Raw genomic sequence first — 24,799 nt, forward strand, 5'->3', positions numbered from 1 at the left:
AGCCCCCCGTGACCCTTGATCAGATGAAGCGGATGAAGATGAGTGTGTGTGTGAGACTAATTTTACACGCTTTTTTGCTATTTGTCGCCGTGTGGGTGTATCTGTGTATATGTAGGTATGTATGCATGTATATATCTATGTATGTGTATACAACCCCTGGCAATAATTATGGAATCACCGGTCTCGGAGGATGTTCATTCAGTTGTTTAATTTTGTAGAAAAAAAGCAGATCACAGACATGACACAAAACTAAAGTCATTTCAAATGACAACTTTCTGGCTTTAAGAAACACTATAAGATATCAAAAAAAAAAAAAAAAATTGTGGCAGTCAGTAACGGTTACTTTTTTAGACCAAGCAAAGGGAAAAAAATATGGACTCACTCAATTCTGAGGAATAAATTATGGAATCACCCTGTAAATTTTCATCCCCAAAACTAACACCTGCATCAAATCAGATCTGCTCGTTAGTCTGCATCTAAAAAGGAGTGATCACACCTTGGAGAGCTGTTGCACCAAGTGGACTGACATAAATCATGGCTCCAACACGAGAGATGTCAATTGAAACAAAGGAGAGGATTATCAAACTCTTAAAAGAAGGTAAATCATCACGCAGTGTTGCAAAAGATGTTGGTTGTTCACAGTCAGCTGTGTCTAAACTCTGGACCAAATACAAACAACATGGGAAGGTTGTTAAAGGCCAACATACTGGTAGACCAAGGAAGACATCAAAGCGTCAAGACATAAAACTTAAAGCAATATGTCTCAAAAATAGAAAATGCACAACAAAACAAATGAGGAACGAATGGGAGGAAACTGGAGTCAACGTCTGTGACCGAACTCTTTGAAACCGCTTAAAGGAAATGGGATTTACATACAGAAAAGCTAAACGAAAGCCATCATTAACACCTAAACAGAAAAAACAAGGTTACAATGGGCTAAGGAAAAGCAATCGTGGACTGTGGATGACTGGATGAAAGTCATATTCAGTGATGAATCTCGAATCTGCATTGGGCAAGGTGATGATGCTGGAACTTTTGTTTGGTGCCGTTTCAATGAGATTTCTAAAGATGACTGCCTGAAGAGAAATTTCCACAGTCATTGATGATATGGGGCTGCATGTCAGGTAAAGGCACTGGGGAGATGGCTGTCATTACATCATCAATAAATGCACAAGTTTACGTTGATATTTTGGACACTGTTTTTATCCCATCAATTGAAAGGATGTTTGGGGATGATGAAATCATTTTTCAAGATGATAATGCATCTTGCCATAGAGAAAAACTGTGAAAACATTCCTTGCAAAAAGACACAAAGGGTCAATGTCATGGCCTGCAAATAGTCCGGATCTTAATCCAATTGAAAATCTTTGGTGGAAGTTGAAGAAAATGGTCCATGACAAGGCTCCAACCTGCTGATCTGGCAACAGCAATCAGAGAAAGTTGGAGCCAGATTGATGAAGAGTACTGTTTGTCACTCATTAAGTCCATGCCTCAGAGACTGCAAGCTGTTATAAAAGCCAGAGGTGGTGCAACAAAATACTAGTGATGTGTTGGAGCGTTCTTTTGTTTTTCATGATTCCATAATTTATTCCTCAGAATTGAGTGAGTCCATATTTTTTTCCCTCTGCTTGGTCTAAAAAGTAACCATTAGTGACTGCCACAATTATTTTTCCTGATTTCTTATAGTGTTTCTTAAAGCCAGAAAGTTGCCATTTGAAATGACTTTAGTTTTGTGTCATGTCTGTGATCTGCTTTTTTTCTACAAAATTAAACAACTGAATGAACATCCTCCGAGGCCGGTGATTCCATAATTTTTGCCAGGGGTTGTATATGTATTTATGAAATTGTGTTTATGTGTGCATGCACGTATATATGTGTGTATACATTTATTATTTTTATAGTATAAAGCTTTGCTTCTGCCTTATTGAACCCCTGTGACTTCGTTGTTGAGTTGTTTTGTTATGAGTTTTTGTCACTGTTGATTTGTGTGCCAAATAAATTCATTCATTCATTCACACGACATGCGGTCACAACATCCACGCGATCTGTACATCATGTGACAGCCTGACTGCCAGCCTCACAAAAAAATCAGCATGGCCAGCTCAACTGCCCCACAGCCTGGAGCTGTAAGCCCACCTATGTGTGCACGTTTCTGCAAAGGGAAGGTGGGCATGTCGCGTGTTGATCATGTGATGTCCGTATTGATTGACATGATCACAGACACCCACTACAGTTATGCATTTGTCAGGGGACCATGGTTGACATATAATCACGTCGTGGGTTGGATGTCATTCAAAAGAAAGCAGGGAGGGGGCTGCCAATGCTGCGTTCCTGCAGCCTGTGCTCCTCCACATCACAGCCGTGGTGTCAACGCAACACAAAGCTGGGGAACACATATTGTCACATGTGCTCCAATCAACCATGTGCAAGGCATGGTGCTGTGTGCATGTGTGTCTGCAAATCATGACGACAGGTGGAAAAATAAAAACAAACTGGATCACCCCAACCATGTCTCAGTGCGCACGTCAATAGGCATGCAGTCAAAGCTGCACCTGACCACTGCATCATCACTACACACAGCTGGTGAACACATATAGTGCCATGTGTTATGTGCAGATGCAGGTTGAGGAGCGGACCAACATCTGACCGAACCCAGCGCTAAATAACCAGAAAGCGGTTCCACAAACAAAACGGTTTTATTTCCCCTCCAGTGCAATAATTAGTGTACAACATAAATATTTGGTTTGTCTGGCGGAGTGAAGGACGGCGCGCTCTCCAGCGCCCAAAAGGATCGAAGCCTCGGCGCTTCTGGACTCAGATTCACTGCCAAACACCCCCCAGGTGGACACGCCAAACTGACTCTCTGATGTGTGCTGACAGCATGTGTTCCTCACCCGTCCTCCTTCACAGGCACGATGTGTCAAACCCTGGCGCGGTCCTCAGCGTCTCACAAACGAACGTCACAAGGTCGAGTTCCCGGCAATTCTGCTTGAACCACTCATGGCTTAAATGCAGAACGCCATCTCATTATCTGCTTCAGCTGAAAGTCTTTAAGTTTACACGTGAGCATCATCCACAGGTGCTGCGAGTCAGTAGGCCTGCACGTGAATATCCTCCACAGGTGCAGCTAATAATGCTGATGAGGGTGAAAGACTCTTCTGCCAGCACCTTCTCCACAGACAAAAACCAGTTTGCATACCACCTGGAGAGCAAAGAAAAGAAAACACAAAAACATCCAGCCAAACCCCCCAACACACAACACCATGCAGAATATCACCTCACAAGACGCCACCGTGATGCATGTGCATCGGCGGGCTCTCCTCACATGGTAATAAATAAAACCACATATCACCTTTGCAACGCAGCCACCAGTGCACGGTGGGCAGAGGGACACGCGGAGCCGGCTGATGTGTTCCTGATATGAGCACAACAGGTCATTCATGTAAAAAATAAAAGGAAGAAAAAGTCATCCATGTCAGTTCATTACTTTGTTGTTTATATCCAGGAGGAGGATAATTCTTGTATTGTCCGCTTTTTATAACAAGAATTAACGATTAAAAATTGTGGGGTGGGGGGTTGTGTGTGTGCTTTTTTTGTTTAACAGTGAGAACAGAATCATGACCAGTAACATGATTATCTCACATCTAAACAGTACAATCACTGTTCTTATAATGTTCTGTGCACTCTCATTATTTGGTCCGTACACATTTTTGTTGATTTATGTACATTTGTTCAACATGCTGTGTGAGCGCGATGTGGTATTACACCTCTAACGTGATTGCACTGCGTTTGTGTGCGTGCACACGAAACCGCCACTGTGGGATCGTACACGCCTGTCCGACTGTGTGTCCATCCCAACAGCGGCTGGAATTCTTTCGTGATTCCTCAATTTGGTTTTTGTCGCCCTTTTTTGGCTGGTTTCTGCTTCTTCACCCATCTTTGTGTTATGTGTGATTGGGCCCCGAAGCATAGTTGCGTGACTACAGTGAACAGTCAATGGTAAAGTAAGTCCCTCCGGCTGCTCCCTTGTTTTCACTCGGGGTTGCCATAGCAGATCCAAAGTGGATCTGCATGCCCTTCCTGATGCAGTTCCACATTACATGGAGAAATGTGGCAGGGGTGGGGTTTGAACCGGCAACCTTCCGCACTGAAACCAAGCACAAATGTCTTCTCCTCAGTCTCAGTCACCACTATAGATCTTCCCTTGTGGCCATTTACTGGTCTAAGGTGAAAATGCTTTCTGTTGGTGGACGATATCACCGTGCAGGTGGTATCTGACCACACCGTATTTTTAGGCCAACATGCCCACATGAGTGCAAGTGGTGTTGTTATTTAGAGGGAGCAGGGCATAAAAATTACAACTCTGTTGCCCTGAGTTTTGCCCCGGGTGTAAGATATGGCCCAAAGTGTTTAGAGGGGTACAGCATAGTGCAGTAGAGGTAGTTTGTTTTGATATACTGACTGGAATCAAGTGGACAACTATGAAGACAAAAGCAGTAGTAGAGATGATTTTACTTTATCACTCATATACTGATGGTGGTCACATGGTGCTGCATGTCTGACTGCGCCTAATGTTAGAGCAAATCCTTTGGACATAAAGTAAGTAAATATTCATAGGTAACTGTCAAAACAAAACTGATATGGACTTAAGAGAAGCTCACTTGTTATTTTAAGAGAATTAGGTTCCACCTACTCTGAGTTACTCATTTATTTTCATCGGGCCAATAGGTGGTTTCAAAACCAGGGGTTGTGGCTAAATAGATCCTGTTCCACTTCCTCATTCTCCCCATTCAGCCTTGACTTTCACCCGCCTTTAACCTCTGAGTACTAAATCCAGTATTGCAGACAGAGCACAAAAAAACAGGCGTGTCACCCAGCGGCAGTTTTCCTCAATACAATCAGAAAAACATAGTGAAAATGCATCACACAGTCTCTGCCTTAAGTTATAACCACTTTGAAAACACAAATCAGTAAGTTTCAGCCTCATATCATTGTTATGGGTGTGTATGATTTCTAAATAAAAATAATGCCATAAATTATAGTGGAGGGATGCTATTTTAAGTTTGATTATTACGAAAATAGTCTATTTAAATACTTTTTTTAAAAGAAAAAACATTTTTCACTATATGAGCAGGAAAATATAAATCAGGATCACTTATCAGATTTAAGGTTTATTTTAAATGGAGTTCTTCAGCTCATAATTTCTCAGTTTGTTTTTTCATTTTATTCTTTATGGCAGATCAGGTCTGGGATCATGTGCTGGTACTGCACATCGCTGAACCCGCCACACTACGGGACCGCCTTGGATCCTGAACGGCAACCACCCAGGCAGACAACTGGTCTCTCTCAACCTCTTGAAGATAACCATCTGTCTGCTGCGACCAGGTGAACGATGGGTGTCACCTTGTCCTCCTCTAGCTGCTGAGGTCCTCAACACTTTTGAGGATGGACCTGCATGATGGCCCGTGCACAGAGAAATGCACTGCATGGCCAAAATGTCACAGCTGATGTTCCCTTAGGTACAAGTGATACATTTCATCTCATGTCCACCTCCAGCTCTTGATTTTTTTTGTTAGTTGTTTTGAAAACCAAATAAAGTTAACACACACACAGAAGAAGACCAAACACGGGCAGACACTGAGCTGCTGCTTCGAAAACATAAAAAATCACACTGACCAGCTGACAAGTAAACATTACCTGGTATATCCATGAAGTCATCCAGGTTGGGCTGCAGTGGAGTCAGGCCTGGCTGAATGACATCAGCGTTGGTAGTGTAGACTGTGGATGAGAACATGGTGTCAGATATGACTCACAGAAAGACTGTGAGAGACGAGCGAGTGCATCAACATTCACATGTTTCTGGCTTATTACAGGGCTGCTTAAAAGGTCATTTTCCATCACAGGGAATTTCCTTATTTTTGGGTGGGGCTCCATTTGCGGTCTTACTGGGCCATGTGACCACACACCCCAACAACTGCAATGTAATCTTTATGTCTGACTGCTGTCAAAGTTCTGCTTTTATTCATTCCTTATTAATTTGGAATCATAATTACTCAAGAGCGTCATAGCTGATCCAGCTTGGCATTAAATTTTGGGATGAACTGAGATATCTCATCATAATCAGAAGCAAGACATCTTCTAACTACCAAGAGCTCAAAGGAAGGCTCAACGGCAGTGGCAGGAGCATAATCCCATTTTGCATGTTTTGATGGTGGGATGAAACCCATGCAAGCATGCAGGGCTTTCAAACTGCTTTTGAGCAGGTGGGGGTCAGGCTAAAGTAGCAGGGCACCTTAAAACCCAACCAAGAGATATTTGCTGAGGTAATTCCACATCCCTAGCAAAGACGACACTTCCGTCTGTTCCAATTAAGTTGGTGCATATAGTCAGAATATAAAGGCCCACTAATGATGGACAGACCAAAAGGATTAGTTACATATTTATATATTTTGTCTGTTGGCAAATACATCAGTCTAACATGAAGTTGGGGTGGTAATGGACACATGACATCGCATTTCCATGGAATTCTGCTCTGACTTTCCTGGTTTACAGACAAATATGTTGGATTTGAGCAGAGTTTGGCACTCGACAGCAAAAAGTCATATGAGAGAGAGACGGCAGATAGGAAAATTAAAATACTTTTGTCAGACACAAACGAACACAGACATATAGAATCAGTTCCTCATATGTTTCCTTGATCCATCATAGAGTGTCTGGGGCTTAACAGTCACCCTCTAATCCTATTAATAAAAGAAAATGCTAAACATTGACTCAAACATACACTATTACCCTTTGCCTTTTTAAATAACTAATAAACGACTTGCTTTTAATACAAAACACCAATATAAATTACTGACCCACAAAAAATACAAAATGTCTCTTCACCTTGATGTATTGTGTGTGTTCCCAATTGTGTGACCAAAGTAAAATTAGCAGGATGTTAGGCCAAATGTCTGATATCAACATAATGTCATAGCGCCCTCTAGTGAATTAAATTATGAAAATGAAAATATCCACAAATATTTTATAGGGTTTGTTGACCTCAACAATTCTGCCTTCTATAAAGTCTTGCCTTTGTTTAGAAAACTAAAAAAAAAAACTTCATAAATGGAACCTGATTCCTAAAGACACATGCTGGAGATGTAATGAGGAGGGAGCATCTATCCCACATATTCTCTGGACCTGCCCTGCTCTTCAAGATTGGTGGAAGAACATTATGGAAGTCATTTTCGAAGTATTGAAAAGAAGGTTTAACATTACTGCCAGACTTGCAGTTTTAGGCTCCACAATAGAACTCCCAGACTCACACTTCTCACTTTTTGATAAGAGGTGGCTTGTTCTGGCTCTGACTACAGCAAAAAGGATTCTATTAAGACACTGGATGAAAAAGAACCCTCCTCCTTATGATGAATGGCTGACAACTATGGTTAAACTGGCATCTTATGAGAAAGCCTCCTATGTAAAATGCATCAGTATGATTGTACATGGTCTGCTTTTACCAACTGGCTAACTGTCAAGTAGATTTAAAAAGGTCGGTGTGGCATATATATTTGTTGTGTGTTTTATAAAACAAAAAAACTTCCCTTCCATACAGTACAATTAATGTTATTTATTTGTTTGTATACAAACAATAAATGCACAGTTTTATCGTCAAAATTACGAAATTTTTAGCCACTTACTTACCACATATGTGTGGTTTAATTTGGAAGTTGCTGAGAAAGTTAACTCACTCATTCACTCATCTTCAACCACTTAGTACAATTAAGGGTCGCAGGGGGCTGGAGCCTATCCCAGTAGTCACAGAGCACAAGGCAGGACGCCAGTCTGTCGCAGTGCCACATATACTGTAGATAAACACATTCACACCCACACGCACACCTACGGACAATTTAAAGTTTCCAATCCGCCTAACCTGCATGTCTTTGGAAGTGGGAGGAAGCAGAAGCACCCGGAGAGAACCCACGCAAACACAGATAGAACATGGAAACTCCACACAGAAAGGCCACAGGTGGAAATCGAACCCATGACCTTCTCGCTGTTAGGCAACAGTGTTAACTGCTAAACCACCATGCTGCCCAAGAAAGGTTAACATTAACTGTAAAAAAAGTCTATGAATTAAAGAGGAAATCGCAACATAAAAACTGTAAAAAGAAAAACAAAGGAATAGTGTTTCATTTACAGCAATAATTTGTAAAATGTGAAATGGTAAATGGACTGCATTTATATAGCGCTTTTCCATCTGCATCAGATGCTCAAAGCGCTTTACAAATAATGCCTCACATTCACCCCAATGTGAGGGTGCTGCCATACAAGGTACTCACTACACACTGGGAGCAACAAGGGGATCAAGCGCCCTTAGTGATTTTCCAGTCAGGCTGGGATTTGAACAGAGGATCCTCTGGTCTCAAGCCCAACGCTTAACCACCAGACCATCACCTCCCCTTGTGTGTTAAATGTGTTAAAATAATCATATACCATTGTCAAATTTACAAATAACTGTAGTGTAAACACAGAAAAACCGTAACACCAAAAACTGTGCAATACAGTTAAAATTACAACATGAAACTGTCAAAATAATCTTCAGCTTGGGACTCTGGCAAGGGCGGTTGCATCTCCTCTCTCCTCTCCCACTGTGAGCCCTCGCCTGTCCATCGTGATTAATGAGTTGGGCAAGACGAGACAGTCTCAGACTGTGTTAACCCTTGAACTCAGACATAAGTTGGATAACATCTCGGAGCAAATGTACGCCTTGCAAAGAAAGATGTCGCACACATGACGCACACCCCTCTCAGAGATTTTATCTTCTAAATAGACAATTAATAGCTTATCTGTTCCATATATTTGCACTGTAATTATTAACATGCAAAAATAAAGAATGGATTCATTTTGCATTGTAATAATTATGAATTAATAAGATAGAGACCGACCAACCGCATTAGACCCATTTTGGCATGTCTTCACTAGCTTGGTTGATGCAACTGTAATGTTACAGCAAAAATAACATTTGTGTTTGAATTTCAAACTGGAGGCGCTCGTTCTCGTCAAACCTCTGTGAAGTGGACTGATTCTATTCTCTCGGGCCAAGTGGTTAGTGCGCTTGGTTTCAGTGTGGAAGGTTCCTGGTTTAAACCCCGCTCCTGCCACATTTCTCCATGCAATGTGGAGTTGTGTCAGGGAGGGCAATCTGCATAAAACCTGTACCAAATCAACATGCAGATCCACCTTGGATGTGCTGTGGCGACCCTGAGTGCAAAACAAGGGAGCAGCCGAAGGGACTTACTATATGTATAATATTACAGAAAAAATTTTTTAATAACAGTATGGCCATGCTAATTTCAACAGGAAAGGACCACTAAAATTAGTTAAAAAAAAAAAATCTTTTTTTTATTTTTTGGAAAATTACAACATGTTTAAAATGTAACATTTGCAGGGGTGGTGGCCAAGTGGTTAATGCACTTGGTTTCAGTGTAGAAGGTTCCGGGTTCAAATCCCACCCCTGCCACATTTCTCCATGTAATGTGGAGTTGCGTTAGGAAGGGGATCCGGCGTAAAACCTGTGCCAATTCAACATGCAGATCCACCTTGGATTTGCTGAGGTGACCACGAGTGCAAACAAGGGAGCAGCCGAAGGGATTTACTTTGAAAATGTAAATTTTACATATTTTATGTAAAACCATTTCCATATTCACTGTAATTTTTACAAAATTCCCCTGGCAACCACATCTGCCAGAATTTTTGGGTTAAAAACAATATTTTTTCACAGTGTTGGTATTTACTTACTGTTGTGACGGCCGCTGGCCCAGGGACACGGCTTTTGCGTCATGGTGAACAGGGTGTCAGAAATGTCCGAGAGAAGGCAGTCCAGGTCAAACATATGAGCCTCCACTGGCACAGCCTCGGGCTCCTGGTACATCTGATTGGACCATTTCTCCAGCCTGGCTTGACAGATCGGACCCTGGACCACACCAACAGAACTACAAACTTTCAGCAACAACTTTTACAAAGTGACAATCCTCCATTTATCCATCATGGGCTCCCTAGAAACAGGAGCCAACAGAGAACTTCAAAGATCCAAGTGCAAAGTGATGATCAAAAGGTGTGCAATACATCTCGAAAATGAGGAGAAATAATTGCATTATCTGATGTTTGCTGCAAAACAGATCACTCTAAAAAATTAAATACAAACAACAAGTGGCAGCTGTACAGTTTGCACAAAACTACTCAGCTATAATTCTATTCAATGCCCAAAAACCTTCAGAGGAAATAACGAAAATCCAGACGCAGTTCTTTCCTCCTGTTTGGAACGGCTTGCTTCAATCTTCTTGTCTTTGCAAGTTGGAGGCCACATTTATAGGGAAGCCCAGAATGAGCCGGAAACTGTTTGATTACGTTGAAACACACGACATCCCCTTTGTCATTTATTTATCTCTTGATTTGTTTTCAGGTGGAAAGAGAATTTAAATGTGAATAAGTGGAAATGAGGTAAGATTGCCTTGTTGAAGTTTGTGTGTGTAGAATGTATGATGACAAAGCAGTTCTGATATATTGTTCACAAACCCAAGGCCCTTACAGCTTATCATTATAGTGGCTTTGTTCAATTCTTTATTTTAAAGTCTCACCATTTCAAAAAACAGCTGCAGCCTTTTGTTCCTGACCTCATTCAGGCAGTCATCCTCACGTGTGAGCAAACAGGAACACCGGAAGCAGCAGCCAAAACAAATGGCTTTTGCCCCAGTGAACATGACAAAGACATAAAAACACCTTTTCTGATGGACAATATTTGCATTTAGTCCGTAGTTTCCTACAATTAACATGCTGCATTACGGGTGCATCTAAAAACATTTTAATATTGGCAAAAAAAAATTTTAAATCAGGTATTTCAGAAAGTGACTTTTTTTTTCAATATTCTAGGCTCATTACAAACTGTGCGTTTGGAAAGTATTCACAGCTTTTCCCACATTTTGTTATGTTAGACCCTTATTGCAAAATGGGTGAAATTCATTTATTTTCCTCAACATTCTACACACAATACCCCATAATGACATTGTGAATAAAGGTTTTTTTGGGGGGATTTTTGCAAATTTATTAAAAAAACAAAACAAAAAACTAAGAACTCACATGTACATAAGTATTCCTAACCTTTGCCATAAAGCTCAAAATTGAGCTCAGGTCATCCTGTTTCAACTGACCATCCTTGAGATGTTTCTGCAGCTTAAGTGGAGTCCACCTGGGGTAAATTCAGTTGATTGGACATGATTTGGAAAGACACACACCTGTCTACATAGAAGGTCCCACAGTTGTCAGTGCATGTCAGAGCACAAACCAAGCATGAACTCAAAGGAATTGTCTGTAGACCTCTGAGACATTATTGTCTTAAGGCACAAATCTGGGGAAGGGCACAGAAACATTTCTGCTGGTTTGAAGGTCCCAATGCGTACCTTGGCCTCCATCATCCATAAATGGAAGACGTTCGGATCCACCAGGACTCTTCCTAGAGCTGGCCGCCCTTCTAAACTGAGCAATCGGGGGAGAAGGGCCTTAGTCAGAGAGGTGAACAAGAACCCAATGATAACTCTGTAAGAGCTCCAGCATTCCTCTGTGGAGAGAGGAGAACCTTACAGTAGGCTTTATTATTATTTATTATTATTTTATTTTGCCATATTGGGAACAGTGGGGGAATTTCCACAGTCTTTTCACATGGATTATAGCAGGATAATAATAGCTGAACACTTTGCATGCAAATGTGTCATTCGTCTTCAGCTGCGACTGGCCACTTCAGTGAGATACCAAATGCGACACTGTCACTCATTCCCATGTTTGGTCACTAAGTGGCGTCTGCAACTGCTTTTAACCATCGCACCCAGTGACAACAGACCCTAAGATCAGTTCAAAAAGAGGATTTATAATACAGCAAAACTGAACTTCTGAGAAGTATGCCCACTCAATACTTGGTTCGGGTGCTGTTTGCATGAATTACTGCCTCTGTGCAGCATAGCATGAAAACGATCAACCTGTGGCACTGCTGAGGTGTTACGGAAGCCCAGATTGCTTTGATAGGGGCCTTCAGTTCATCTGGATTGTTGGTCTGGTGCAGTGGTGGGCACAGTTCCACTAATTAGCCAAGCTAACTTTTTCGTTAGTGGATTAGGTTTTCAGCTAACTTTGAAAACAATCAGTGGACCAATTATCTTCAGCTAAATTTAGTTCTGCAAACATTTTTTTGTTGGCATAGTGAGTAAAGCTTAACGGTCAAAAACATTTGTAAACCCTTAAATCATACATGTTACTTCCTGTCTGTTGTGTGTTTTGCAACAGTCTTGCTGAAATGTCCACCCTCATTTCATCAACATCATCCTGGTAGATGGCAGCAAGTTTTTATCAAGAATGTCTCCGTACATTTTTCCATTCACCCCTTCCTTCAGTTATATGAAGTTTGCCATTGATGTATACTGAAAAACAGCTCCACACCATGATGTTCCACCTCCAAACTTCACTGTTGTTATGGTGCTTTTAGGGTGATGTGCAGTGTCATTTATGGTGTGTACTATGCATCCAAAAATTTCAGTTTTCACAAGCTTGACTAAATGTTGTACAGCAAACTTTAAACAAACTTCAACATGCCTTTTATTCAGCAATGGAGTCTTGTGTGGTGAGCGTGCATACAAGCCACTGTGGTTGATTGCATTACTCATTGTTTTCTTTTAAACAATTTCTGAAACTCTCTACAAGTTGTCCTTGGCTCTTGGACAACTCTTCCAATAAGTCTTTTCACTCCTATCAGAAATCTTGTGAGGAGCACCTGGTTGTGGCCGGTTTATGGTGAAACAATGTTCTTTCCACTTATATATTATGGCCCCAACAGTGCTCACTGAACATTCAGAAGTTTATAAGAAGGAAAGTTTATCCTTCTGCAACCAATGCCATCAGTATGCTTTGCAACAATAAGGTTGCAAAGATTCTGAGAGGGCTCTATGCTTTTACCCATCATGCAATGTTTCTTGTGTGGCACCTTGGTAATGAGACAGCTTTTTATAGGGCATCAGTTGGGACTGACTCAGCTGATGTTAATTTGCACTGACAAGGGACACGATTGCTTTCTAATTACTGATTTATTTCCGCTGGTGTCTTGGCTTTCCATGCTTTGTTGCACCTCCCTTTCTTCAGGTGTTCAATACTTTTCCCTGTGTCATTTCACATTATTACACATACTGTAACTTAATTTATGGATATCTATGGTTTGATTTATTTATACAGTGAGGAAAATAAGCATTTGAACACCCTGCGATTTTGCAAGTTCTCCCACTTAGAAATCATGGAGGGGTCTGAAATTTTCATCTTAGGTGCATGTCCACTGTGAGAGACATAATCTAGAAAAAAAAAAGAGAAAGAAACACTCAGTGCATCATGGGAACCCCCCAGCAGTCTAAGTCTACAGCAGCATAACTAAGGGATGGTTCAGGGTCACCTGATCCAGCCCTAACTATAAGCTTTAGCAAAAAGGAAAGTTTTAAGCCTAATCTTAAAAGTAGAGAGGGTGTCTGTCTCCCTGATCTGAATTGGGAGCTGGTTCCACAGGAGAGGAGCCTGAAAGCTGAAGGCTCTGCCTCCCATTCTACTCTTACAAACCCTAGGAACTACAAGTAAGCCTGCAGTCTGACAGCGAAGCGCTCTATTGCGGTGATATGGTACTATGAGGTCCCTAAGATAAGATGGGACCTGATTATTCAAAACCTTATAAGTAAGAAGAAGAATTTTAAATTCTATTCTAGAATTAACAGGAAGCCAATGAAGAGAGGCCAATATGGGTGAGATATGCTCTCTCCTTCTAGTCCCCGTTAGTACTCTAGCTGCAGCATTTTGAATTAACTGAAGGCTTTTCAGGGAACTTTTAGGACAACCTGATAATAATGAATTACAATAGTCCAGCCTAGAGGAAATAAATGCATGAATTAGTTTTTCAGCATCACTCTGAGACAAGACCTTTCTAATTTTAGAGATATTGCGTAAATGCAAAAAAGCAATCCTACATATTTGTTTAATATGCGCATTGAATGACATATCCTGATCAAAAATGACTCCAAGATTTCTCACAGTATTACTAGAGGTCAGGGTAATGCCATCCAGAGTAAGGATCTGGTTAGACACCATGCTTCTAAGATTTGTGGGGCCAAGTACAATAACTTCAGTTTTATCTGAGTTTAAAAGCAGGAAATTAGAGGTCATCCATGTCTTTATGTCTGTAAGACAATCCTGCAGTTTAGGCAATTGGTGTGTGTCCTCTGGCTTCATGGATAGATAAAGCTGGGTATCATCTGCGTAACTATGAAAATTTAAGCAATGCCGTCTAATAATACTGCCTAAGGGAAGCATGTATAAAGTGAATAAAATTGGTCCTAGCACAGAACCTTGTGGAACTCCATAATTAACCTTAGTCTGTGAAGAAGATTTCCCATACCTATGGCATGCTCTAATCTCTGTAATAAAATTTTATGGTCAACAGTATATCAGTATACTCAAACAACAGCTTCTTGGGCAGGTCACGTAGCCAGGATGGATGATACACGCATGCCGAAATTAATTCTCTTTGGCGAGCTCAAGGAAGGGAGACGAAACCAAGGGGCACCCAAAAAGCGCTATAAGGACCAGCTGAAGAAACAGCTCTCCCTTGCAGGCATTCAGCATCAGTCATGGCAGCATCTAGCTACAGATAGACTCAGCTGGCGTTCCAGCATCAAATCCGCCAGCCTGAAGTTTGAGGCAGAAAGAAGTGAGGCCTCACGCCAGAAGCGTCAAAGACAAAGAGCGGGCAGCAGCACAAGCCCAGCCAACTCAAGTGTTCATTTGCCCCAAGTGTAACATGTCTTGTGCATCCCGCATCGGACTTTTCAGCCACCAGAGGGCTTGTAGAAAATAAACTAAAAAAAAAAGGCCTTCCCACTATCCTCGCAAGCGAGGAAACTGCCAACAACAACAACAACAACTCATCGTATGTGCAGTATATATGGTCTCACACACACACACACACACGCACGCACGCACGCACGCACGCACGCACACACGCACACACACACACACACACTGCCTCAATAGTGAGTTACTCAAACTTGAAATGAAATATTCTAATATTTTGACATGCAGGTTTTTTTTAGAGGTGTAGGCTGCAATTATTGAAGTTAAAATAAAAAAAATAAAAATCTTGAAATATTTCAGTTTAATGAATTTACAATGTATAAATTTTTCACTTTCTGGAGTAGGCTATCTGACAAAAAATACTGAACTTTTTAGATATATTAAATTTTTTTGAGATCACCAATAAATGATTGCGACAGTGAGAATAAAACATTGGTTATTTGTGATCCAAGTTATTATATTACGGACACACGTACCAATACCCATTCTATAATTAGCACCAACAACCACAGCAGAGGTTACAGACATGCATACAGAGGTGTCAAATCCAGCTTCAGAAAGTAAAACCCCTCCCATGTGTTGCTTGTACCTGTGCACCTAAAACAGGTGATCTCAATAATTTGCTGTTCCACCTGCCTGAAGAGCTGAACTAATTACAATCAGCTGGTTTATTGGGAAGTTGGAACAAATATGTGGCTGGACTTTTACTTTCTGAAGCTGGATTTGACACCTCTGCATGCATAAAAGAAAAATGTGATCCACAAACTTGTGCCTACCATTTATCCATTTCTATGTGGAAAATACACTGAAAAAGTACACCCAAATCTAAGTTGTGATCTTTTATGAGAAAGTTGAGAGTTGCAAACAAGTATGTGAGGGGGTTTGCAGGATATGTGTGTAGGATATGACAGTGTGACAGCAGCTGAGTGTTCAGTCAGAATGATGGATGGGTTCATGAAGGAGTTTCTGTCATCAAAAATGAGCTCTGAGTCCTTTTTTTTCCATAATGGTGATGGACAGGTTAACGAACGACATAAGACAGGAGGCCCTCAGGACTGAGATGTTTGCAGATGACATTGTATTCTGTAGTGAGAATAGAAAGCAGGTTGAGATGACACCTGAGAGGTGGAGGTATGTACTGGAGTGAAGGGAGACTGGGTGAAAACCAGTCTCCTTTAGACCCCCATCACACATATTAAGAATGCACACGAAACAGGTCGACTGAGGCCAAAACGGTAAAAATGGCAATAATCGAGACGCATTCGGGACGAACAGACAGTCGGACAGCTGTGTACGACTGCCGGATGACGACGTAGAATGTGGGCGATCCAGTCCGGACTAGGTCATGCACACCTGCACAACCGCAGCCCAAATGTTGTTGGACAACAGTACAAAGACAGACTTTTTCATCAATCTCTTTCCACTTACACTTTCCAGAACATCTTCATTCAACCACCAAGTCCCTCTGTCTTCCTTTCTCTATCCAGATTTCACACCCAGTACCTTCCTAGCTATCTCCCTTACCACTTCTGCAGTACTTTTCCAGTTGTCCAAAATCACTTCACCTCCATCCAGTGCCTGCCTCATCTCCTTCCGAAATTTCACAACAGTCTTCCCACTTCAGTTTCCACCATCTGCTTTTCCACATTCCTCTCCTTGACAACATATCTATCCATTACTTCCTCATCACCTCTGTTCCATTCACCAACATGCCCACTGGAGAACGCACCAATCAAAACTCATTCATGCTTGGGTATACTCTCCACCACCTCATCTAGCTCACTCCAGAACTCTTCTTTCTCCATCTCACAACTTTCTTGCGGGTTATATGCACTGATGACATTCATCATCACCCCTTCAATTCCAAAGTCACACTCATCACCCTGTCAAGATACTTGCTTACCTCCAACACACCCTTAATATTATCTTCCCTTAGAATGACCTCAAAACCATTTCTCCTATCCACACCATGATACAACAGATTGAACACACCTTTGATCATCCTTGACTTACCTCCTTTCCACTTGGTTCTTATATACACTGTATATCTACTGTTCCCTTCATCATATCAGTCAACTCTTTACCAGTCATACTACCAACATTCAAAGCACCAACTCTTACAATTCCCATTCCACAATTCTAACTTTCCTCTTCTCCTGCTGCCATTGGACACATTCGCTGACCCTTCTTCTTCTTCTTTGCCCAACAGTAGCCCAGTTTCCACCGGCATCCTGTTGGACAACTGCAGCCGGTGGTGAATGTTGTTAACCCAGGCCTTGACAGATCCAGTATGGAAATTCCATTTCTGATATGCATGTTTAGTTTGGTAAAATGTACGCCCAACGCCCTTCATGACACAGCCCTAATCATTTATCCCAGCTTGAGACTGCCGCCCAGAATTTACTGGGTGTACAACCCATGTGACTATACATGAAGCTGAACATTAAAGGAGACTGACTTTCATTCCCCTTCTCTCCAATGCATATCTCCACCTCTCAGGTTTCACCTCAACCTGCTTTCTAAGCTCATACAGATCACAATGCCATCTGCAATATGCTGTGTTATGAAAGCTTTTCCTTTGCAATTCAGATTAGAAATTATTTTATGATGTGTTAAAAATTCTGATGTTATTTAAATTCTAGATTGGTGCTTTGATGGTGAATTTTCTGATAAAAACAAACCACTTGATTTTACCCAGGCTTTTATTGAGCCACTGAATAATAATCTTTTTGGCGAAAGGGAAGATAACATCAAGCATAAACCCTTTTCAGTGATCTTTGTCCTCTCAGCTGATAGGATGTGACTTTTTAAGTCCTGCACAATGTACACTAGTTGCAAATGTGTACAATCGTTTCAAGGTATAATCAGTCACAATTTTTGTAGTTTTTACCTCAGTAAACTGTGTTCACAGTTGCACATTAACTATATGTTAGGACCCATGAGAAGTCATAGCAGATAGGGACAGTTGCAAATGGGATTGTGGCTTCAAAGTGAAAAGGTGAATACTATCAGAAACGAGGTACTTCCCCTCTATCCTACTTTTTCTCGTCTCTGCTTTTGTTTGTTTCGGTTGCAGTGACATCACTGCAACACTTACTGCACCTCTGCTGCTGAGTTTAACAAAGCTGGAAGTAGGTCAGATTTGATTAAATGACATTAAATTCTGAAGCTATTTTATTTGAATAAAGATTAAGCCTGGAGGTAGATTTGAGCAACTGTCAATGCTGGCAATCAGGGTGTGTCAATTGTCTACAATTGTCAAGCCATGGTGCAATTTGTTACTTTTACCAAGGTGGTCATGTTTTTCCTTTTCCTATTAGCAAGATAACTTGACAGATTTTAAATAGAGTTGCAGGAAATTTGATGGAAATATAGAGCTCAAGCCTGGGAACAACTGACTGGATTTTGGGAGAGCTCCAGATCTATATCCTCAAAATCTCTCATGAAAAGTTTAATAATAGATAAGTAACTAAGCCCCATACAGGTCCACTGGTGCAAGTGTTTATGGTCCTCCTGAATAAGAGACTTCAAAACTCCATCAAATGAATGATAGCTAGGACATGTGAGAGTGCCAGAACCTGCAGAAACAAAATACATTAACTGTGTCTGCATGTACCACTACAAATTAAAAGAGAGTTAACCTGAGATCAAAGCATACAATCACTCCCACACACAAATGGGTAAATCATAGCAATAAAATGGTTAAATTATTTACCATACCTCTTGCAGCATTGATAAAAAGTCATCTTTCTTTTTCTGAAGCTGCAAAGGGAAAGAAGAGAGATGGTGCTTTATAAATGCTTTAGAGATGGTGATTTTGAAATAAAAATATATTAAGCCATAGAGCAGTAATGTTTATTCAGGGATATATGAGTGCTCACTCTCTTTTTATAGTAAATCCTCCATTTGTGATACTCCTTGATCACAACCTCAATCCTTCGCTTCCAATAGCTGCCCTCTAATACAATCGCCTGGTAACATGAAACACAAATACTAAGCATGAGATTTTCTGCACAGAGTACATCACATCCCCCAATGAATTCACCAAAATCAAGATATAAATGTATTAAAGGTGCATTATGGTGTTTTCAGCATCTAGCAGAAAAATTTTAGACTGCAACCAACCCTCAGACCTTCCCTTCCAAGCATGCATGCCTGTGCATTCTCACATATGTGAGCGAGCATTCTAGCTTTGCAAAGAGAGATATACTGAAGAGAACATAGTTGACTGGCTGAGCTGTACAACATATCACACACAAACAACAGACACAGAAAAACTCATTTCTGGGAGCAGATTGGAGGGACTCTCAACACTGCTGATCATCGTATGTATTCCAAGCTTGCTGCTAGCTGTGTACTGTAGTCATAACAGCAAAGCCAATGCACAGTGCTTTTTTTAATCGCTGACATGGGATGACATGCTCCCCAACACCATGCCAGTACTTTTCTGCCAGGAGAAAAAAAAAAGACGATGTAGATACAGGTACTGTTACACGAGCATGTCGGAAAATCACGCAGATTTGGCGTAGTCCCTGTGTAGGCTGGTGTACGATGGCGTATTGCGTTCCTAGTCTTACTTACAGTTGCGTATGATCGCTTACTGTATGCTTACTGCCATGTATGTAGCCCTTGCCGCAATATAAGTCTACTTTTCTGCCTCTCACAGTGCACTCCTGCCTACTTTTTTGGGGGGGTTTGTGGCATTGTGGAAATGCGCTCCGTTCTAAAAACAGTATACCCCTGGCAAAAATTATGGAATCACCGGCCTCGGAGGATGTTCATTCAGTTGTTTAATTTTGTAGAAAAAAAAGCAGATCACAGACATGACACAAAACTAAAGTAATTTCAAATGACAACTTTCTGGCTTTAAGAAACACTATAAGAAATCAGGAAAAAAAATTGTGGCAGTCAGTAACGGTTACTTTTTTAGACCAAGCAGAGGGAAAAAAATATGGACTCACTCAATTCTGAGGAAAAAATTATGGAATCATGAAAACCAAAAGAACGCTCCAACACATCACTAGTATTTTGTTGCACCACCTCTGGCTTTTATAACAGCTTGCAGTCTCTGAGGCATGGACTTAATGAGTGACAAACAGTACTCTTCATCAATCTGGCTCCAACTTTCTCTGATTGCTGTTGCCAGATCAGCTTTGCAGGTTGGAGCCTTGTCATGGACCATTTTCTTCAACTTCCACCAAAGATTTTCAATTGGATTAAGATCCGGACTATTTGCATGCCATGACATTGACCCTATGTGTCTTTTTGCAAGGAATGTTTTCACAGTTTTTGCTCTATGGCAAGATGCATTATCATCTTGAAAAATGATTTCATCATCCCCAAACATCCTTTCAATTGATGGGATAAGAAAAGTGTCCAAAATATCAACGTAAACTTGTGCATTATTTGATGATGTAATGACAGCCATCTCCCCAGTGCCTTTACCTGACATGCAGCCCCATATCATCAATGATTGTGGAAATTTACATGTTCTCTTCAGGCAGTCATCTTTATAAATCTCATTGGAACGGCACCAAACAAAAGTTCCAGCATCATCACCTTGCCCAATGCAGATTCGAGATTCATCTGTTATGTGTCGGACGCAGCTCGGAGAACCGACCAGCGTTTGAAGGACCCAGTATGAAATAAGCAGAGCACGGTTCAAAGGCTAACTGAATTTAATACATAACAGTGATAATATAATAACAAAAAGGTGCGGCCTGGCGTGGTGCGCTCCCAGCAGCGCTAACGGTCCGGAGCCAGAAGCTGTTTCGGACCCAAGGACCCCGCCGACACCCCCCAGGTGGCCGCAACAACCGAGTCTGTGAAAGAAGGAACCATTATGTGAGTCCACACTCTACACACAGAACACTTAAAGGTGTACAAACAGCAAACACTTCCTGGCTTGATTACTGATCAGCTTCCCAACCTGCAGGCATGGAACATCCAGTTCACAAAATTCCACTGCAGTGGAAGCTGATACATGACTAACAAACAGCTCAATACAATAAGGTGTGAGGGACACCACATTTACTGACTGTATAACTGTTAGTCACAAAATCTAACATACCTCAGGAAGTGTGCTGACGAGCGTGAGACCTCACCCCCTCCTCTTTCACAGACTGTGCATCAAACCTGGACGTTCTCAGCATCCGCTGTTGATGAGATGGCTCCCGAGACGACGATCTCACCCGTCTGGTCACAAGGTCGAGTCTCTGGCAAATACACACTGTGCAGTCCAGTCTTAAATGCCAACATGTTCCAATCCATCCAGATGCACCACAGCTGTGAGTCCTGACGAGTCGCAGGTGATCAGGGTGAGGTCCTGACAGCCTCAGCAACACAGCCACTCAGTCCCAAACGCAAGCCACCTGGGAGGAAAACCAAAAAACAGAAACAAACCGGCAGCCAGGCCCCCCCAGCCATATAACATCATCACTGAATATGACTTTCATCCAGTCATCCACAGTCCACGATTGCTTTTCCTTAGCCCATTGTAACATTGTTTTTTTCTGTTTAGGTGTTAATGATGGCTTTCGTTTAGCTTTTCTGTATGTAAATCCTATTTCCTTTAGGCGGTTTCTTACAGTTCGGTCACAGACGTTGACTCCAGTTTCCTCCCATTTGTTCCTCATTTGTTTTGTTGAGCATTTTTGATTTTTGAGACATATTGCTTTAAGTTTTCTGCCTTGACGCTTTGATGTCTTCCTTGGTCTACCAGTATGTTTGCCTTTAACAACATTCCCATGTTGTTTGTATTTGGTCCAGAGTTTAGACACAGCTGACTGTGAACAACCAACATCTTTTGCAACACTGCGTGATGATTTACCTTCTTTTAAGAGTTTGATAATCCTCTCCTTTGTTTCAATTGACATCTCTCGTGTTGGAGCCATGATTCATGTCAGTCCATTTGGTGCAACAGCTCTCCAAGGTGTGATCACTGCTTTTTAGATGCAGACTAACGAGCAGATCTGATTTGATGCAGGTGTTAGTTTTGGGGATGAAAATTTACAGGGTGATTCCATAATTTATTCCTCAGAATTGAGTGAGTCTATATTTTTTTCCCTCTGCTTGGTCTAAAAAAGTAACCGTTACTGACTGCCACAATTATTTTTCCTGATTTCTTATAGTGTTTCTTAAAGCCAGAAAGTTGCCATTTGAATTGACTTTAGTTTTGTGTCATGTCTGTGATCTGCTTTTTTCTACAAAATTAAACAACTGAATGAACATCCTCTGCGGCCGGTGATTCCATAATTTTTGCCAGGGGTTGTATGAAAAGCAAATGGCACTCACGTTTCCAGATGTACAGCAGGACACACTGCTGCCTCGTCAGGGCTTGTAACATCAGGTCGCAAAGTTCAGAGACTTTTGTATGCCCCCCCAAAATCAAATCAAATCAAATCAATTTTATTTATATAGCGCCAAATCACAACAAACAGTTGTCCCAAGGCGCTTTATATTGTAAGGCAAAACCCATACAATAATTACAGAAAAACCCCAACGGTCAAAATGACCCCCTGTGAGCAAGCACTTGGGGACAGTGGGAAGGAAAAACTCCCTTTTAACAGGAAGAAACCTCCAGCAGAACCAGGCTCAGGGAGGGGCAGTCTTCTGCTGGGACTGGTTGGGGCTGAGCGGAGAGAATCAGGAAAAAGACATGCTGTGGAAGACAGCAGAGATCAATCACTAATGATTAAATGCAGAGTGGTGCATACAGAGAAAAAAGAGAAAGAAACACTCAGTGCATCATGGGAACCCCCAGCAGTCTACGTCTATAGCAGCATAACTAAGGGATGGTTCAGGGTCACCTGATCCAGCCCTAACTATAAGCTTTAGCAAAAAGGAAAGTTTTAAGCCTAATCTTAAAAGTAGAGAGGGTGTCTGTCTCCCTGATCTGAATTGGGAGCTGGTTCCACAGGAGAGGAGCCTGAAAGCTGAAGGCTCTGCCTCCCATTCTACTCTTAAAAACCCGAGGAACTACAAGTAAGCCTGCAGTGTGAGAGTGAAGCGCTCTGTTGGGGTGATATGGTACTATGAGGTCCCTAAGATAAGATGGGACCTGATTATTCAAAACCTTATAAGTAAGAAGAAGAATTTTAAATTCTATTCTAGAATTAACAGGAAGCCAATGAAGAGAGGCCAATATGGGTGAAATATGCTCTCTCCTTCTAGTCCCCATCAGTACTCTAGCTGCAGCATTTTGAATTAACTGAAGGCTTTTCAGGGAACTTTTAGGACAACCTGATAATAATGAATTACAATAGTCCAGCCTAGAGGAAATAAATGCATGAATTAGTTTTTCAGCATCACTCTGAGACAAGACCTTTCTAATTTTAGAGATATTGCGTAAATGCAAAAAAGCAGTCCTACATATTTGCTTAATATGCACATTGAAGGACATATCCTGATCAAAAATGACTCCAGAATTTCTCAGAGAGAGAGAGAGAGAGAGAGAGAGCTCTCTTTGCTCTCTGGATTTCGAATTTATAAATTGAAAGAATGTAAACCATGTTTTTCTGATTACTGGATTACTGAAGTGCATGTAAACACAGATTCTGGCAGTTATCTGATTACTAACAGGATGCATCCCTGCCGTAGACCGGCTCATGCACGCGCAGCGGCTCGTTCAGCCGTTATGAACAGACACCACACACTCATGCGTGTGCCAGTTCGATCACCTGTTGTAAGCATGCACAGGCACTGTGGGCTGTGTGGATCATGCAGCCACACACGCACGCTACACCTGTTCTCCTCCAGTTCCTTCACTCTGGATGCATCCCTGCCTGTCTGATGCACTCAGTTTTTGGATGTGTACAGCTGTGCAGTGTTGTGTAGACTTGTATACAGTAGCGCAGCGTTGTGCAGACTTGCTAAGAACTGTGTACTTTCTGCATCCACTGCTCTACGCTGAAAAAAATGAAACGTTTAATTTTTTGTGTCTGTTTTGCATTCCTCAGTGTAGTGAATAAACTCGGCGTGGAGCTGCTTTAGCTTGACATACAGCTGCATAAACTCGGCGTAGCTGGTACACTGCACTACGTGACTCTACATAGGCCTGGTGTGAAAGGGGCTTTCATGAGCTGGGTAAGTAGTTAGTAACTGACTAGCATTAGCAGGCAAGCTAGTGGTACCCAACATAAAAGATAAATCCCTTCGACTGCTCCCTTGTTTTCACTTGGGTCACCACAGCAAATCCGAGGTGGATCTGCATGTTGAATTGGCACAAGTTTTACGCCGGATGCCCTTCCTGACGCAACTCCACACTGCATGGAGAAATGTGGCAGGGGTGAAGTTTGATCTCGAAACCTTCCACACTGAAACCAAGCACACTAACCACTTGGCCACCACCCAACATGAGCTGATGAAAACACAAAGTCATACAACATTCCTTCCCTTAACCAATGTTTCATTTATGGTTGGTTCTGATCCTGAAAACCAAAAAAATCCTCCTTTTTTCCTCCCAAAAGCCGTGCCTTTGTTGACCTGTATCTTCACATGAAATCAGTATCATTTCCGTTTGGCATGATGATGTCTGGTGTGCTGGAACCTGGTTGTTTATTGGTGTTAGCTAACTTCATGTTGTTCGCTGAATAATCAATGCTGGAAAAGAAACCTCAACACTCTCTGGCTACACTGTAGTGAGCAAGACACTGAGAAGCACACATAAATGTCACAGGGGGACAAGGGGTAGGGATAAATAAGCTGATGCTTCACCCTACCCCTTTTCGGTCATGTTGGGTACACAGTAGGAACTTTTTTGTTGTTGTCTTTACTGATCTATCTTGTAATTGTTGTTGTATCAAATGTTCGAAATAAACAGTTTTCATTCATTCATTCATTTTCATTCATTCATTCATTCATTCATTCAGTGTACGTAAGCAAATGGACT

At 41.5% G+C, this 24,799-nt stretch overlaps 1 protein-coding gene across 2 annotated transcripts in view; it reads right to left on the reverse strand.

Annotated features, from left to right (window-relative positions):
* The window catches only part of LOC117516702 (carbohydrate-responsive element-binding protein), an 85,981-nt gene that overhangs the window by 38,607 nt on the left and 22,575 nt on the right, over positions 1-24,799 (reverse strand). For both annotated transcript variants that reach the window (XM_034177541.1, XM_034177540.1), the window contains 4 exons: positions 18,792-18,881; positions 18,631-18,672; positions 9,781-9,955; positions 5,698-5,778 (listed from right to left, as the gene is read on the reverse strand). In XM_034177541.1, the coding sequence (XP_034033432.1) occupies positions 5,698-5,778; positions 9,781-9,955; positions 18,631-18,672; positions 18,792-18,881 (388 nt within the window). The remainder of the gene's footprint in view (positions 1-5,697; positions 5,779-9,780; positions 9,956-18,630; positions 18,673-18,791; positions 18,882-24,799) is intronic.

This window comes from Thalassophryne amazonica, chromosome 9, assembly GCF_902500255.1.
Source record: "Thalassophryne amazonica chromosome 9, fThaAma1.1, whole genome shotgun sequence".
In the NCBI taxonomy this organism is placed as follows: domain Eukaryota; kingdom Metazoa; phylum Chordata; class Actinopteri; order Batrachoidiformes; family Batrachoididae; genus Thalassophryne; species Thalassophryne amazonica.